At 32.5% G+C, this 17,015-nt stretch overlaps 1 protein-coding gene and 2 pseudogenes across 2 annotated transcripts; all 3 read right to left on the bottom strand.

The window, feature by feature from the left end:
• Positions 1–2,857: 2,857 nt before the first annotated feature.
• Positions 2,858–6,806, bottom strand: LOC137814110 (3,9-dihydroxypterocarpan 6A-monooxygenase-like; annotated as a pseudogene). The gene is made up of 2 exons (XR_016521194.1): positions 5,862–6,806; positions 2,858–3,606 (listed from the first exon to the last, which is right to left on the bottom strand). The product of XR_016521194.1 is annotated as a 3,9-dihydroxypterocarpan 6A-monooxygenase-like (transcript).
• LOC137814108 (T-complex protein 1 subunit gamma pseudogene) lies at positions 4,114–5,738 on the bottom strand (annotated as a pseudogene).
• A 6,932-nt stretch (positions 6,807–13,738) lies between the features above and the next one.
• On the bottom strand, positions 13,739–15,556 carry LOC137816010 (uncharacterized). The gene is given in 3 exon segments (XM_090296775.1): positions 13,739–13,795; positions 14,073–15,529; positions 15,532–15,556. Coding segments are annotated over 3 exon segments (1,539 nt in total).
• Positions 15,557–17,015: the final 1,459 nt, after the last annotated feature.

Below are 17,015 nucleotides of genomic sequence, written 5' to 3'. Positions count from 1 at the left end.
AACATAAATAACAACTTAACCTAATAAAGTTTTTCATTATAGAACATTAACTCAACAAGTAATCAAAACAAGTGTAGCAAATATTATAAATATTATATTGCACAACACTGAACACAAAAAAATTTAAAAATATCAATGCAAAAGGTGTTCTAGAAGCATTCACGTGAGCATCCCCAAATCATTTTTGTAGCTCTCCTAATAAAGTCCTGCCCTTTTTCACTTTAACCAAGCTGAACATATATATGCCCAAGTGCCTATAAGAAAAGACAACATATCAACACAACAATGTGAGAGAAGGAAAAAAGAACATCCAATGACAGATAAAAAGAGATGATCTAGTTGTTCTAACAGCTTTCACTTCATATACAAACTTAATCATCAATTTCTTTTGTACTCTAGTCTACAACTTTCTTTTACATTGATTACCCTGTGCTATCATTCAATACAGAACATGCAATATGTAAACAGACACACAGATGTGTAAACTCACAAAAAACATAGTCCTAAAAGGTTATGAAGCTTAATACAGGTGTTAGGTTACAGGTAAAAGTCTTAGGCTCATTCCTTGATAAAACAAAATTAAAAGGAGTGAGAAAAATATTACCTTACTTGTTTCTGATTTTGATCAAAGTGCCGGTGCAAGTGTTTAGGTGAATTTGCATAAGTGGAGGCATAGCTGTCAGAAGAAGTGCCAGGTTCGTTTGCAAGCTGTATATTGTTTCCAATCAAGCCCTATCCACTATTTATAGCACCATTTGAGTTTGTAAATGGCTTCTGTAGTAAACCAGATCTCAGTCCAATACCCATTTGACTGTTGAGGTTCTGCAATAATACATGACTATTTTGGCCACCAACATGCTGCTTCTGCTACTGAAGTTGTGACAGTGGTACCATAGTAGACTCTACACCGGAAAGGCACCTCCATTAGTATTAGAATCTATGTTCATATGTGATAATATGAGTGACTCCTGTTGACTGAGAATACAGGACTGGGAATCAACGAAATGTTCTCTGCACCCCATTGACGAAATGTCCCCCCTGAGGCAACAGAAAAACTGGTAGAAGACTGTTGATAACCATTAGACAAACCTGCAATACATAGACTCTACAAAGAAGGACAAGAAAATAAAAGTGTAAGGATTGCTGAAGAATGATAATACCTAATATTACCATCAAATCTATTTAAGGAAATGTCAAGCATGTCACCAGCTGATAACATGTTTAAAGTTAACCAATGCATTCAATTCATCTCAAGAGCCTTACCTTAACCACGCAAACTATGAAATCACGCACAAATTTCTATTATCCATATACCTGTGCCATGTGTTCATAATTATGATTTTGCAAGTTCCATATGTTCAAATCACACCAAACTTCAAGAGATAAGAACTTCAGCTTCACATGAGAATAATTTATATTTGTTCTACAAATTTTACACTACACTCAACTACATTCATTTAACTGCAAATATTTTCAACACAAAATTTGATTGAATAATAACTACATTTAAGTATTTTATCATGTACTTAAGTTCAAATAAGATTTGATGTTTGTTTTGTCTCCATGTATGATTTTTTTCATAATCTGAATGTAAATCAATATCAATAGATACTTTCATGTTAGAAACTACCTTCTTTTATTCTGGCAATTTACAGGGATGCTTGCATACAAGACTCTATCTGGAACTAAAAACTTCAAAAGATCAATCATCTCACCTTACAATTTGTTGCTTTCATTTTGAACTTGATCGGTATCTGGGTTGCTTGGATGTTTCACATTGACAAGGGCATTGACAATTTCTACAACCTCCATTCATGGTTAGGCCTTGCATGCTTTTTCCTATTCTCCATCCAGGTATAATAGCTACACTTCATCTTACGAGTTGTTCTAAATCCTGTTTAGATAAACATCTCCATTAGTACTTATATTTAAGACGAAGATAAACAAAATAATTAAATAAACTTTTTCTATAAACTAAAATTAAGCTTATGTGCATAGTTGTGCATAATTAAAATTAGCTTTTCGGAAAAGCCATTTTTTCTTCCGTCATTAGTGTTTATAGAAAAACTTTTAACCAATCAAAGTATTTTATTTTTGTTTCGAACTTGGATTCTATCAATTCATTGTATCTAATTATTTTCTATAATATTAATTAGCGGGCTGCTGACTTTGCAACATTTTGGTATCCTGGAGGGTCATACAATAGAAGAACAACATTACTGCCATGAGATTTTTTTATTTTTTGTATTTATATCTATGCCTTGGCTATAGTCACAACTGATTATGGAAAAAGCTACATTGAATAAGTGAATAATATCATATCATGTTATTTCAATGAGGCACTCCTGATCAATACTTTAGGAATTTTGAAGTAGGTTGATTTTAGCTCAGTCCATTCAGCCAACAATCTAAATGAATTTAGGTTTATATTAAATTAAATTAATTTTATTTGTGTACTTAATTTGAATAAAAAATGTATCCGATATGATAGAAAGAAACTAGACTTTTTGATCATTAAAGTATGAGTCCAACCAAACTGATACAATTTCTTTAAGCCAGATCTGACTGTATTCAATAAATTTTAATATAAAAGTATTTTTCAGTTTAAAATAATAAAATAACTTTTAAATCTAAAGTTTTTATTTTTCAAGTAATTAATTTTTTTTACTAAACTATGAAACAATGATATTAAGTAATTAAAACGAATATTCTTATTGATTTGTCCTTTAGTTATTTTGGTTAATTAATTGATTACTTCATTATTTAATCGCTATATCTTTTGTTCTTTTGGCAGCTTATTCCCAACTTATTCTGAAGACAGCACAATGCACAATGAGACACCTCATTATTTGGCAGAAACTATAAATATGTTTAAAAAATCACAGTTACATGACAACAGTGGTAACAAACAACACCCATGCTGAATGAGTAGATGATGAACCTAAAAACAACATACTAATAGATCACAGAACAGTACTTTTGATAGAGATAACAGCAGTGTAGAATTAAAAAGGATTAAAACGAGTGACAGGATAACAAACAAGTGGTTTTGCCAATCCTGTAGAAAATGATGATCCTTCTTCCAAACAAACCCTCTCTCCCCCTTTCGTCTTCCATTCAAAACATTGGATCAGTGATGCAACTGTCCCTTGTATAACCGTTAAGGCAAGTGAAGACCCAGGGCATCCCCTCCTCCCAGATCCAAATGGAAGGTACCTGAAATCACCACCCTTGTCTCATCACTGTCGTCTACCAAGAACCTTTCTGGTATAAACTCCTCTGGGTTCGCCCACTCTTCTGGGTCCCGCATGATGGCGTACACATTGATCAGTGTCCGTGTCTGACTCTTAATATCATACCCGTTGATGGTGCAGTCCTCTGCCGATTCTCTAAGAGCAAACGGTGCCGTAGGGTGCAGTCTTAGCACTTCCTTCACAACAGCTTGGAGATAAGGTAGATTTGGAAGGTCTGATTCAGTGACCAACCTGCTAAAACCCACCACTGCATCAATCTCTTCCCTCACCTTCGTCAACACCTGTTCATGATTTCTGCCATGGCCCATTGGGCCGCTGTTGAAGACGTGTCTGTTCCCGCTAGGAAAATATCCTTGCAACACACCACAAAAACTATAGTCACTTTTCTACTCTACTCCGTTCTAAAAATGTGAAACTTTTTTACATAAAAAACAACAGTGAATATCCAAGGCAAAATATTAAGAAAGAGTGGCTCTAATACCATGTTATAAAATGGACTTTAAGCCTAACTCAACCCTATAAAACCAGCTCATAGGGTTGAGGTTTGCACTCATTTATATACAATGAAAGGCTCTAATCTCTAGTCGATGTGGGATCTCCAACACACCCCTTACGCCGAGACTGCCAACTCGTGCGTGAGACTATATATTTTGGGTGATCCGATAGCGGCCCGATAGCGGGTGGCACGATAGGTCCAACACAAATACTCGCTAGGATAGATTCGAAATGGCTCTAATACCATATTACGAAGTGGACTTTAAGCCTAACTCAACCCCATAAAACCGACTCAACAAAATTGATGAAACTAGCATGTTTGACCCCGGCACAAAATCTCAACAGTAGACAAAAACACCCAATAAATCACACACCAGTTAATATAGTATTTAAAATAAACAAAGTTCACAATTTGCTCTTGCAAAAAGTACAAGGCACAAAAAACAAAAACCCAGTCAAGGACCCAAAACTTCTAATAGTAATAAGATTTAATGAAGACCAAGAAACTAGTACGTCATTAACTCTATCAAAAAGCAATGTCAGTTGAACCTAGATTCTCAATCAGGAAGGATTTGCTCATTGTCAGCATCTGCCTCGGTCTCAATCTTGGGTTTTGAAGAACCTGAAGCTCCAGGGCCTGCTTCTTCTTGATCCCACTCACTATATCATCAATCCTCAGAAGCATGCAAGCAGCTTCAATGGCAGTCTTAAAAGCTTGCGCCTTCACATTGTAGGCATCCCAGATCTTGCCCTCTTTCATGTCAGTGATGCTGCCAGTATTTCCATCTATACCAATCCATGTATTTTCTCCATTTGCATGTTTTCCTTGTAGAGCTGTCATAGTCCGGATGACATTTACTCCACAATTTTGTGCCAAAGTTCGTGGGATGGATTCAAAAGCAATCGCAGCAGCTTCATACGGCCATTTTTCAATGCCCTCGATAGAAGAACTCTTCTGTTTCAAGGCAGCTGACACTGTCAACTCTGTTGCACCACCTCCAGGAACAAGTTTTGGATTTTTTATTATGTTCCTTGCAACAGACATGGCATCCTGTAGATTTCTTTCAACTTCATTTAAGAGATCCTTACTAGCTCCCCTTAGTAGTATAGTGCAGGCCTTGGGGTCTTTGCAATCAACAATAAATGAAAAGTACTCATCTCCAATTTTCTTAACCTCAAATAACCCAGCACCAGTACCAACATCAGACTCCTGCAATTCATCTGGTCTGTTCACAATAACAGCACCACATGCCTTAGCAATTCTATTATTATCTGAGCAAGCAACTCCATGCTTGCTCAGATAATGGCAAGCCAAATCACTCAGACCCTTCTCCGTGATTACCAAGTCAGGCTTAAACTTCAATATCTGCATGCATAGCTCCTCAATATATTCTTCTTCCATCTTCAATAAAAGACTCCAGTCTTCTTCTTTGAGCAGTTCAGCATTTGTTTGGTTTTCACCCTTTTTATACTCAAGGGGAGAATCAAGAAGAATGATGCGTGGGTTAACAATCTTTCTCCTCATTTTGCCAGGGGCAACCACATCTTTGTTTATCATAACTCCCTTGAGTACTCTAGAATCCTCCAGCTGCCCACCAGGGACCTTCTCAACCTTAATATAATTTTTAATATCTACATCTCTCAAACCTTGGCCAATATCAACACCTACTGTTGTAGTAGCATCAATAGCTAAATCAGAGCAATTAAATCCCCAAATTGACCTGTGAATTTGGTACCTATGCAGTTTTTTACTAGCCCCAGCATTATACCTCGATCCTGAGCATCAATAGGCATTGCAATTTTGTCAAGAACAGAAAGAGCATCCTCTCGGCAAATAACTGTAGGGTGAATTTTGTCAATGAATGCATCGGCAACATGAAGCATCTCACCAGCAAGAATGATGACAGATGTTGTTCCATCTCCAACTTCTTGCCGAGGAAGCTCGTGAGAATTTGAACCTGGCTCTGATACCATATTACGAAGTGGACTTTAAGCCTAACTCAACCCCATAAAACTGGCTCAATAAGGTGAGGTTTGCATCCACTTATATACAATGAAAGGTCCTTATCTCTAGTCGATGTGGGATCTCCAACACAAAAGATAAGAACTTACCAGGAAGAAGGCCTTGATATCATTCCTTGCTAACCTCATCTCAGCATTTGGATCTTTGTGGACTTGCAATAGAATATCCATCATGTCCCCTCTTTCGGAGTTGTTCGCTTCATGTTCCTGTAAGATGCGCTCCAAAATCTGGTCGAATTTACCGACTATTCTGACAAGCTTCTTCCCATAACCAAACAAGTCAAACTTTCCCAAAGGTCCCAACACCTCACCCATGCTCAACTTGGCTCCCAAGTGCATAAACTCTGTTACCAGGCTAATAATATCCTCACCATCATTAACGTCATCCAAACAGGTCGTATTCATGGCCATCCGACACAGGACATTGTTGGTCAAAGCAGAAAGATCACGGCTCAAATCCGTTTCCCTGGCTTCAGAGGAACACTCCAGGAGAGATTTCAAGAGCTTCTCTATCTCCTGCTGCCGGATGTGCCGTAAGCGCCCAAGCTGCGCGGTGGAGAGAAGTTGAGTAACGCAAAGCTTTTTGATGAAGCGCCAATAAGGACCATATGGCACAGTGATGAAATCAGAGCCTTTGTATAAGTAGTTCTCTGAGGATCCAAACTGGGGTCGGTTACAGAAATTGAGGTCATGTGTTTTCATGACTTCTTTGGCGACTTGGAGACAACTACGCATGTTGAGGCACCTAAACGGAGCTGAATGAGAGGGCCATAACGGCGAGCCAGAGCTTGAAATGATTTTGGTACGATGGAACCCATAAGGTGGAGATGACCGATGATGGGAAGCGATGGTGGAGGTCCAACACTGCCATTTGTGGTTCGTAAAAGGCCAAAGGACTTCAAAAGTAGAGTGAAAAGAAGGAAAGCTAAGGAGGAGGAGAAGATGTAACCCAAAAGGGTAGCACCAGCAGCATCCATAGATGAGTTTTTGGTCACTCTATCTGCTTTTTTTTCTTGGAGTCCACACTATTACAATTTCCACAACACTACCATTGTGGGTCTTAGTGACACACTAATCTCCTATGCATTTATATAAGTAGTTTGGAATTAAATAAATTTAAAAATATTTTACACCATACATAATACTAGCTATATTTTATCTTTATAAATATGAAATTAAATTGCTTAATGTTATTTTATATTTGGAATCACACCATTGATAACAATATTTTAACCAATTTGATTAAAACCTAAGGTAGTCAAACCAAAACAGACATCAAATAGTCCAAAACCTTCTCAATTATGAATGTGTCCTATGAAAAGTGGTGGTGGCAATGCGGGTCTTGGCCGTCGCATAAAATTTGTGGGTTGATTTTTTTAATCCGTCTTATATAAGGGTTGGCTCGCGGGCTTGCGAACTAGTCCGCATAAGACATATTTATTAAGAAAAAAGAAAATACAAAATTTGAATTTATTTTATTTAGATGCATTAGGTAAATGGTTTCATAATATTATTTTAATGAAACATGCGTAATAAGATGTTATTAAAAATTTCAGAATGTAAAATATGAGGCTACATGAAAAAAATATGGGGATGTAGAAAAAAAAATTATACATTTTAAAGTTATGCGAGCCAACCCGCTCTGACCCGCACTTGGCCCGTGCGGGTTGCGGGTTATGTGAGGCGGGCCTAAACGTGCCAGCGGGTTGAAATAAACAACCCGTCCCGTGTTTTTTTAGCGGGCCGCGGACTAGCCCGCACGGTTTGCCCCACTTTGCCACCCCTAGTCCTATGTGAATAGTAAACTATATATATATATATTATACTAATTATTACATTAATCCCATTATAATTTCTAAAAACTTACAAATAATTAAATTTAAAGTTTTTTTAAAATAGATTGTACCTACAAAATTTTATATTAATTTAAATTAATTTAATATCTCTTTTTAATAACACATAATATATTTTAAAATATATGAAAAGATAACTTTTTTAATAATTTTATTATTATGTTTCAATATTAACATTTTATATGAATGTATAAAAATATTATATAAAATTATTAATTGATAAAGGTATTATTTTATACTCAATATATTTTAGCGCAATAAAAATTATGAGGGGAAGGAGAGAATGTTAATATATACTATTACATTATATTATAAAAAAACTCTCATTTTAGTTCTTTTATTTCAATAATATATTTATCTTTATTTTTTCTTCCTTGTTTTATATTATGGGAAATACTTTCTTTTACGAAAATAAAATGTATTTTAGTTAGTATTTTGAAATGTTAAAAGAGATTAAAAAATAAAAATAAAAATTGTTTTTAACAAGGTTATTTTTTGCATTTTTGACGGTTTTAACCTTTGTTAAGTACGTTATTTGTTTTTCTCCGGTTAGATCCAACATCGCTAACAGATTATTGGCAGTTTTACGAACTCCTAGAAAATAATTACTTTTCAGCAGTTTGGAAACCCCTATTACTCCCGACGATTTGGAAATCCCCGTTATTTCCGATGGTTTTGGAAAACCTCGTTATGTCAGTGGTTTTGGAAACCCCCGTTATTTCTGATGGTTTTCAAACCCTCATTATTACCGACAATTTTCAAACCCCCATTATTTCTAGGAGGTGTATATATAAAAAAGTAGGTGATAAATAAAAAAAATAGTCCAACAATTTTCTCAGACCCTTTGTTCTTCATCTACCACCTAACATTAATACATTAGTACCCTTCAACTTTTTTTATTTACTTTCCAATGTTTCATAACACTACATAGATATAATTTCGTATTAATACCAAATAATTATATTGATATAAGAAATACATATTACTTACTAAATCATTCATCTTATTCATTAAGATCCATTTAGTGATCGATGTTAGAATAATAAACATAAATATTTAGGTTTGATTCTTATTATAAAAAAGTAAATTTATTATATTGATAATTATATCAAACAAAATTTATGAAAATAAACAATGCTATCATTTTAAAAAATTAGATAATGTTTTTTTTATTTAGCTAATGCAGATTTACTTATATCTAAAATGGAACCTATTCTACATTGATATTCTACATTGAATAGAATTCTTATACAATTATGAATACAGGTATGGGTATTTTTTTTTTCTAAGGAGTTGCACTCAATTAATATTAAACTATGAAAGGAAATAGTTTTTGCTAAAGGCCTGTTTTGATAAATTTTTTTGTAAACACTTACCAGATAAAAAAATAAAAACGTAATAAGATTTTTAATAAGCTAAGAATACCTTACCTAAACAAAAGCTTTTGGCCAAGTTATTATAAAAACAAAAAACTTGTGGAGAAGTTTATTCAAATAAACCAAAGTTTGTATATATGGATGATATGCACAATCTACGAACTACATTCTCTCAAACAATATTGTTAAATAGTTCTTATAGTAGTACTATATTCGGGTAAATTCCCTGTCTAGCACCATTTACATTTTTATTTCTCCATCTAGCACTCTTTTGTTTTTATTTTCCTATCTAGCACCCTTTTGTTTTTATTTCTCTATCTAACAACCTTTTATTTTTTATTTTCCTATCTAGTACCATTTCAAAAATAAATAAATAATAAATTTAAAAAAATGATAATTTTAATTTTGAATGCTTTAAAAAATAAATATGTTTAATGTTTAAAATAGTTAGAAATATAATTAATGAATAAAGAAATGAGTTTTTACAAAATAAAAATAAAAAAGTAATAAATTTAAAATGTTTAGTTTAAAAATTATTTTTTTAAGAATAAAAAAAATAAAAAATTAAACTCTGCAACAACATAAAAGTTGAATCTATAAACATAAAAATATTTATTTTTATTATTATTATTATTGATGATGTAATCATGTTAATTTCAAGTAAAAAATAGAGGATATAATTTTAAAAAAACCAAATTGAATAAGGACTGATATGAACATAAGAGAACAACATGATCGAACACAAAAATGTTCATATTGTCAAATACCAGGACATACATAAAGAACATGTCCCAACATTACTTGTGTGCTAGATAGGGAAATAAAAACAAAAGGGTGCTAGATAGGGAAATAAAAACAAAAGAGTGCTAGATAGGGAAATAAAAGTGTAAATGGTGCTAGATAGGGAATTTACCCCACTATATTCTCATTATTGAATAATAAAATTAATATTTTCTCCTTCTAAATTCGGGTAAATTCCCTATCTAACACCATTTACACTTTTATTTCCTTAACTAGCACCATTTTGTTTTTATTTCCCTATCTAGCACCCTTTTGTTTTTATTTCCCTATCTAACACCCTTTTATTTTTTATTTCCCTACCTAGCACTATTTTAAAAATAAATAAAAAATAATTTATTTATTTTTTGATAATTTTAATTTTGAATGTATTAAAAAATAAATATTTTTAATGTTTAAAATAGTTAGAAATATAATTAATGAATAAAAAATGAGTTTTTACAAAATAAAAATAAAAAATTAATAAATTTAAAATGTTTAGTTTAAAATTATTTTTTTTAAGAATGAAGAAAATAAAAAATTAAACCCTACAACAACATAAAAGTTGAATCTATAAACATAAATTAGTATTTATTTTTATTATTATTGATGATGTAATCATGTTAATTTCAAGTAAAAAATACAGGACATAATTATAAAAAAACCAAAGTCAATTAGTATTAATTAATAGTGGACACATAAATAATATTGAAGTGTCTACCTTAAATGCAAAATCCTAAAACAAAAACTAAAGCAAATGTTACACTTAATACTTAAAAATGAGAAGAAAAAAATGCAAAAATAAATAAGTCTAGAAAATAAAAACAGCAACAATAAAATAAAATAAAAACATAAATAAATCAAGAATGGTAGAAAAAAAATAATAACTAAAAACATAAAAGATATAAAATAAAGGCAAAACAAAATAAGATAAAGATAAAATATATAAAAAAAATCCAAATAAGATAAATATAAGAGATATAAGGCGATACTAAATAAGTATATGTTGGTCATAAAAAGGAAAATAAATTAAAGATGGTCATTCATTTAATATTTTCTTCAATGGTATAATTAATGACGAGAATTGCACAATCCAGTAATGCTGGGACAGGTTCTTTAGATGTGTCCTGGTGTTTGACAATATGAATATTTTTTTTGTTCAGTCATGTTGTTCTCTTATGTCCATATCAGTTCTTATTCAACTTGATTTTTTTATAAATATGTCCTGTATTTTTTACTTTAAATTAACATGATTACATCATCAATAATAATAAAAATAAATACTAATTTATGTTTATAGATTCAACTTTTATGTTGTTGTAGAGTTTAATTTTTTATTTTCTTCATTCTTAAAAAAATAATTTTTAAACTAAACATTTTAAATTTATTATTTTTTTAAATTTTATTTTGTAAAAACTCATTTTTTATTCATTAATTATATTTCTAACTATTTTAAACATTAAAAATATTTATTTTTTAATGCATTGAAAATTAAAATTATCAATTTTTTTAATTTATTATTTATTTATTTATTTTTGAAATGGTGCTAGATAGGGAAATAAAAAATAAAAGGGTGTTAGATAGGAAAATAAAAACAAAAGGGTGCTAGATAAGGAAATAAAAACAAAAGAGTGTTAGATGGGGAAATAAAAGTGTAAATGGTGCTAGATAGGAAATTTACCCTCTAAATTCAGCTATCCAACATCTATTATGTTGAGAAAAAAATGAGCGACATATAAGTTACAACTAAAAAAATCAAGCTTGAATCTTTTCAAACTGAAGCGTACCAACATTATTTAGTAATTCAATTGGTACTTCTTAACCTCTCCTTCTTAAAAAGAGTCTGAGCCTGGACCACAATTACAATATCTATATCATAACAAATTATGAAACTTCAAAAAGTCTATTCATAAAGATAAAATTTCCAAACCAAAAAGTGAACAATGATAAACTCTTAACCCATTACAATTTTGAATGCATATAGTGCAACTCATGTGTTAGAAAGAATTAATAATTCTTCCAGCTCAAGAAATGTCTGCAAGACAATGAATCTTTTTCAAGAACAAACCAAAAGCTGAAACTATATCAAGAATGTTAGTTCGATTATCAATTTTTTTCACTTTTAGCAACACCAAAGGAATCAATTCGAAATCTATTGAACTTTAATTAATTAAATTATATACCTAAGAAATGAAGAACCGCATCAGAAAAAGGAAGAGCTAACAACAATATTAATTGGAAAAAAAAAAGAAAATGAGAGGTTGACAATTCCAAGAGTTGTATACAACCCTTGATGTGATGGATTTAGAAATAAATATATATAATAAAGGGTAAATTTTGTAATTAAATGATATAAAAAAATATTAAAATAATAGTATTGGGAGTTGTAATATGGTTCTATAAAAATTTTAGGTTGTCCATGTATCATTATCCAAAAAAATACTTCACCAAAAACAAAAGAGACCGAACAAATGACAATTTTTATTCAAATATATATAGTCTCATATTTAGAAAAAAAAATACTAAATATCCTCACTAACTCAAATAAAGACATAAATAACAACTTGAACCTAATAAAGTTTTCCATTGTAAAACAAGGACTCAACAAGTAATCGAACAAGTGTATGAAAACATTATATTGCACAACACATAGAACACTAAATGGTTAAAAATATCTATGCAAAAGGTGTTCTATAATCATTCACCTGGACATCACGGATCAATTTTTGTAGCTCTCGAATAAACTCCTGCCATTTTTCAGTTTAACCAAGCTGAACATATATATGCCCAAGCGAACATATCAACTCAACAATATAAGAGAAGGGAAAAAAAACATCCAATGACAGAAAAAAAGAGATGATCTAGTTGTTCTAACAGCTTTCACTTCATACACAAACTTAATCATCAATTTCTTTTGTACCCTATTCTACAACTTTCTTTTACATTGATTACCCTTTGCTATCAGTAATGTGTATACAGACACACATATGTGTATACTGATCACAAAAAAACATAGTCCTAAAAGGTTATGAAGCTTAATACAGGTGTTGGGTTATAGGTGAAGGTCTTAGTCTCATTCCTTGATAAAATAAAATTAAAAAGAGTGAGAAAAATATTACCTTGCATTACTGATTTTTGATTTCGATCAAAGTGCCGGTGCAAGTGTTTAGGTGAATTGACATAAGTGGAGGCATAGCTGTCAAAAGCAAAATGCGTCCAACGCTAATTTCGATTTGTTTCCAGGGTTTTTTCGTGGGATGCTTAGCAGACACATAAGCGTCCGTTTTTCAAGTTTTGCGTCCATTTCTGTCTCACACAAATCCATCATTTTCTTGTAGTGGGTGTAGAGTCTACTATGGTACCACTGTCACAACTTCAGTAGCAGAAGCAGCATGTTGGTGGCCAAAATAGTCATGTAATATTATTGCAGAACATCAACAGTCAAATAGGTATTGGATTGAGATCTGGTTTACTACAGAAGCCATTTACAAACTCAAATGGTGCTATAAATAGTGGATATGGCTTGATTGGAAACAATATACAGCTTGTAAACGAACTCAAGTCCTTCCAGTGACCAGGGAAGCATTAACCACTAGACCAAACAAATTCTTTAGTCATATTATCATTTTTATTATACTTATTATTAATATAATATATACATATTAATATAATTATTAATAATAATAATAAAATAAATTATACTCATATTATTAAATTATTATTAACATTATTATTAAATTATTATTAATATTACTAGCGGGCGCGCCTGTGTATCCGCATTTTTTATTTTTTTCATTTATATGTATTTATATTTAATATTCAAATTAAAATTAAAAATTAAAAAATATTATTATTTGTACACTTATTTATAACATTATAAATTTATAGTACATTGAATGAAAAAATATCATTATCATCATCATTATGTAAAATCATTATACCTTGATGTCAATTGGCTTAATCAATGTGAGTGATTGATCATCCTTCTAATTGTTCCAGTCTTTACAAATTTTGTTTCCTATGAAAGAATGTCAATTATGAATAAATTGCAAAATACACACATATATATGCAATATACATATATTGATAATTACCTGTTTGTGTAGATAAATGTGTGAATGCTTTGTTTTGATATCTTCATTCAACTGTAAGGGCTCCTTGTATATTATGTTACCTTGGATATATATATATATATATATATATATATATATATATATATATAAAAGAAATAATGTCAGTAGAATAATCACCTATACTTATATTTATGCGTCACACATAAATAAAACGAACAATACCTGATTTTGTGATAATAAAATATCTTTATAAACAACATTTTTGGTAAAATTTCCATCTTCTCCTTCAAGGTATCCTTTTTTAATAAGAATTTTTGTTGAAGCTTGAGAAACACCTCTTGATACTGCAACATATAATTGACCATGACTAAAAACGTGTCGTGGAAGGTAAATTCCAACATTAGGTATAGTTTGCCCCTGTGATTTATTTATAGTAATGGCAAAACTTAATTTCATAGGAAATTGTTTCCTAATAAGCACAAATGGGAGACCTGCACTTTCTGTTGTTTTATGTTTAATTCTTGGTAAGAAAGATCTTTTTCCAGCATGTTGACCTGTCAAGATTTCAATATCCAACATGTTCATGTAGAACCCACGACACAATAATCTCGTCCCATTACATAACCCAGATTTAGGGTCTATGTTTCGCAACAACATTAATGGTGCACCTTTTTTAAGCTTTAAAATATGAGGTGGCAAGTCACCTGGAGCAATGGAGTGCAAGTACTCTTGTTGGTATAGACTATGTGTGTCTCCTTCAACTTCATCAAATGACAATAGATTATGTTGTTCTCCTGGAAAATGATCAATAATCATGTTATTAAGTATTTCAACATCTTCATTTTTTGGAGTCAATATGGCTCTCTGAACCATATAAGATGCATCCCATGTATGAAATTGCAATTGGGGAAATGTTTCTTGTATAAGTTTTTGTAATGAACTTTCTCCTTCCCATGGTATTGCTAGTTCATGGGGTATTTTCACCATATCATCAAGAATTGTAGGTTCAATCCCATCTCCAATGCGCATGAGGTATTCTGCAAAATTGTGATCTTGCAATGATCGCATGTTTTGTTGTAAATGCAATACCTTTGTGTTACTCCATAAAAGAGACTTAACAATACATGCAAAAATCATTTGTGCCTTTGTACCCTTTTGAACAACTGGTAGTACCTGGCGAAAATCTCCTCCTAATATCATCACTTTCCCCCCAAATGGAGCATCACAATCTAGAATGTCCTTTAATGATCTATCTAATGCCTCTAAAGCATATCTATTGGTCATTGGTGCTTCATCCCAAATAATTGCTGTTGTTTCTCTTAGTAGCTTTGCAAGATCAGATTGTTTGCTTATTGAACAAAAGGAACCAACTTCTACATTAATAGGTATCTTAAATCGAGAATGTGCAGTTCGACCACCAGGTAATAATGTTGTAGCTATACTAGAGGAGGCTGTCGCTAAAATAATTTTTCCTTTACTTTTATAATATGCAATTAATGTACGGTAAAGGAATGTTTTACCGGTTCCTCCTGGTCCGTCCACAAAAAATACTTGACTTTGCTTACGATGAATTACATCTAAAATGGTATTGAAAGCAATCAACTGATCAATATTCAATCTGTGTACATTGTCAACATCTTCATTAGGTATTTGTATTGATAACTCTTCTTGTATAATTCTTGGTACTGAAGTATTTTCAAATGCATCCAATGTTAATGCTGGTAAATCAAAATTATTGATTGTTTTACCATGTTGAATAAGAAGATCATTCAAATCCCTCAATAGCATATTAACGTTGATGCCCATAGAAGTACTTCTTGAAGTATAATCTTCTGCCATAAAGATACAAAACTCATTCTAAAGACTTCGAACATCTGTAAACTTGATGCTTTGACTAAGCATTCATGAATGCTATTATCACTTTCTAAAAATATCCCCATTTTTCAGCTGCTTTTTTAAATGTGGGGAAATATGTTTGATTCAGTGATAATAGGTATTCCCAACTGGTTGGCCCTCTTATATGGGATAACAAAATACTCAAGAAGAATTTTTCTCCTTCTGAAGGAGATACAGTATAAATTCGACCAATAACTTTCTTCCTTGACCTTCTTGGGTACCATTCCTTTTGTCTGTTATGCCAACAATAATGTTGTGTAATTTCTCTACACAAATAACTTCTAGAATGTGGATCTCGACAATTTAGTGCAAAGAATTCTGTGAGCATGGTTTTAGAAGTGTTGTCATCATTTAATACATCACTTATGTTTTGATGCTTATAGAAGCGCACCTGAAATAGAAAGTAAAAAACAGAGATGATGAATTGAAATATTGCACCACTTTGATCTCTTCATCTTCTCTCTCTAAAACTACAGAAGGACAAATAGATAAAATAAGAACCAACAAAGAAAGTTTCAAATCTGAGGTGCAACTTCAGTTTACATGAATTTATACTATATTTACCGACCAGGTAGTCGGGAGTGATGACGTGGCAGCGAGCGATAATATAGGCGTGTTAAGCGGAACACCTGACTGACAGAAGGGAAGTACATCGGGAGGTCTGTGTAGTCGCCAATCGTTAAGTTGGCGTGCTCCGATCTCTAGCATATCTAAACCGGCGGTCACCAGACTTGTGCCGTAGTCGCCGTCTGCGAGCTTAGACGACCAAGTGGTTAGAGATCGCCGAGAGGGGGACATCGCCGAAAGATCAGGGAAGCTTGTTCAAGGCTTTCAAAGGGCACGAGTACGAAGGATGAAGTTATCAGATGATCATCCCCTGGCCAGAGGTTGAGGCAAGGGAACAGTTTACCAGAACATGCACGATGAGCAAGTAATGCAAATCATGATAGCGGCAGGCGAGACCACAGAGAAGGTGTGCATGGTGACACCCCGTGCTCGCCACTAGAAGAGATCGCGCTCCAAGGCAGCTATGCACCGAGTTACTCCTTGCATGGATAACTTAGTCGAACAGCCTGAAGAGTAGAAGTGACGCTGAAGTAGAAGACGTTCCAGATGGTGACACGTGTACAGATGGATGCGAGCCACGTGTCCAGAGGTGTAACTGTCAGGAGAGAGAAAATGCACAGGTATATAAGGAACTCTTAACAGATTCTGAGGTAGGCGCGTTTAGAACACTTCTTTACGCTTTGAGAATACTTGAGTACGCTG

This window comes from Phaseolus vulgaris, chromosome 1 (genome assembly GCF_051622355.1).
Source record: "Phaseolus vulgaris cultivar YP4 chromosome 1, ASM5162235v1, whole genome shotgun sequence".
NCBI classification, from domain to species: domain Eukaryota; kingdom Viridiplantae; phylum Streptophyta; class Magnoliopsida; order Fabales; family Fabaceae; genus Phaseolus; species Phaseolus vulgaris.
The sequence above is the reverse complement of the archived record's forward strand: the minus strand, read 5'-3'. Positions and strand labels throughout refer to the sequence as shown.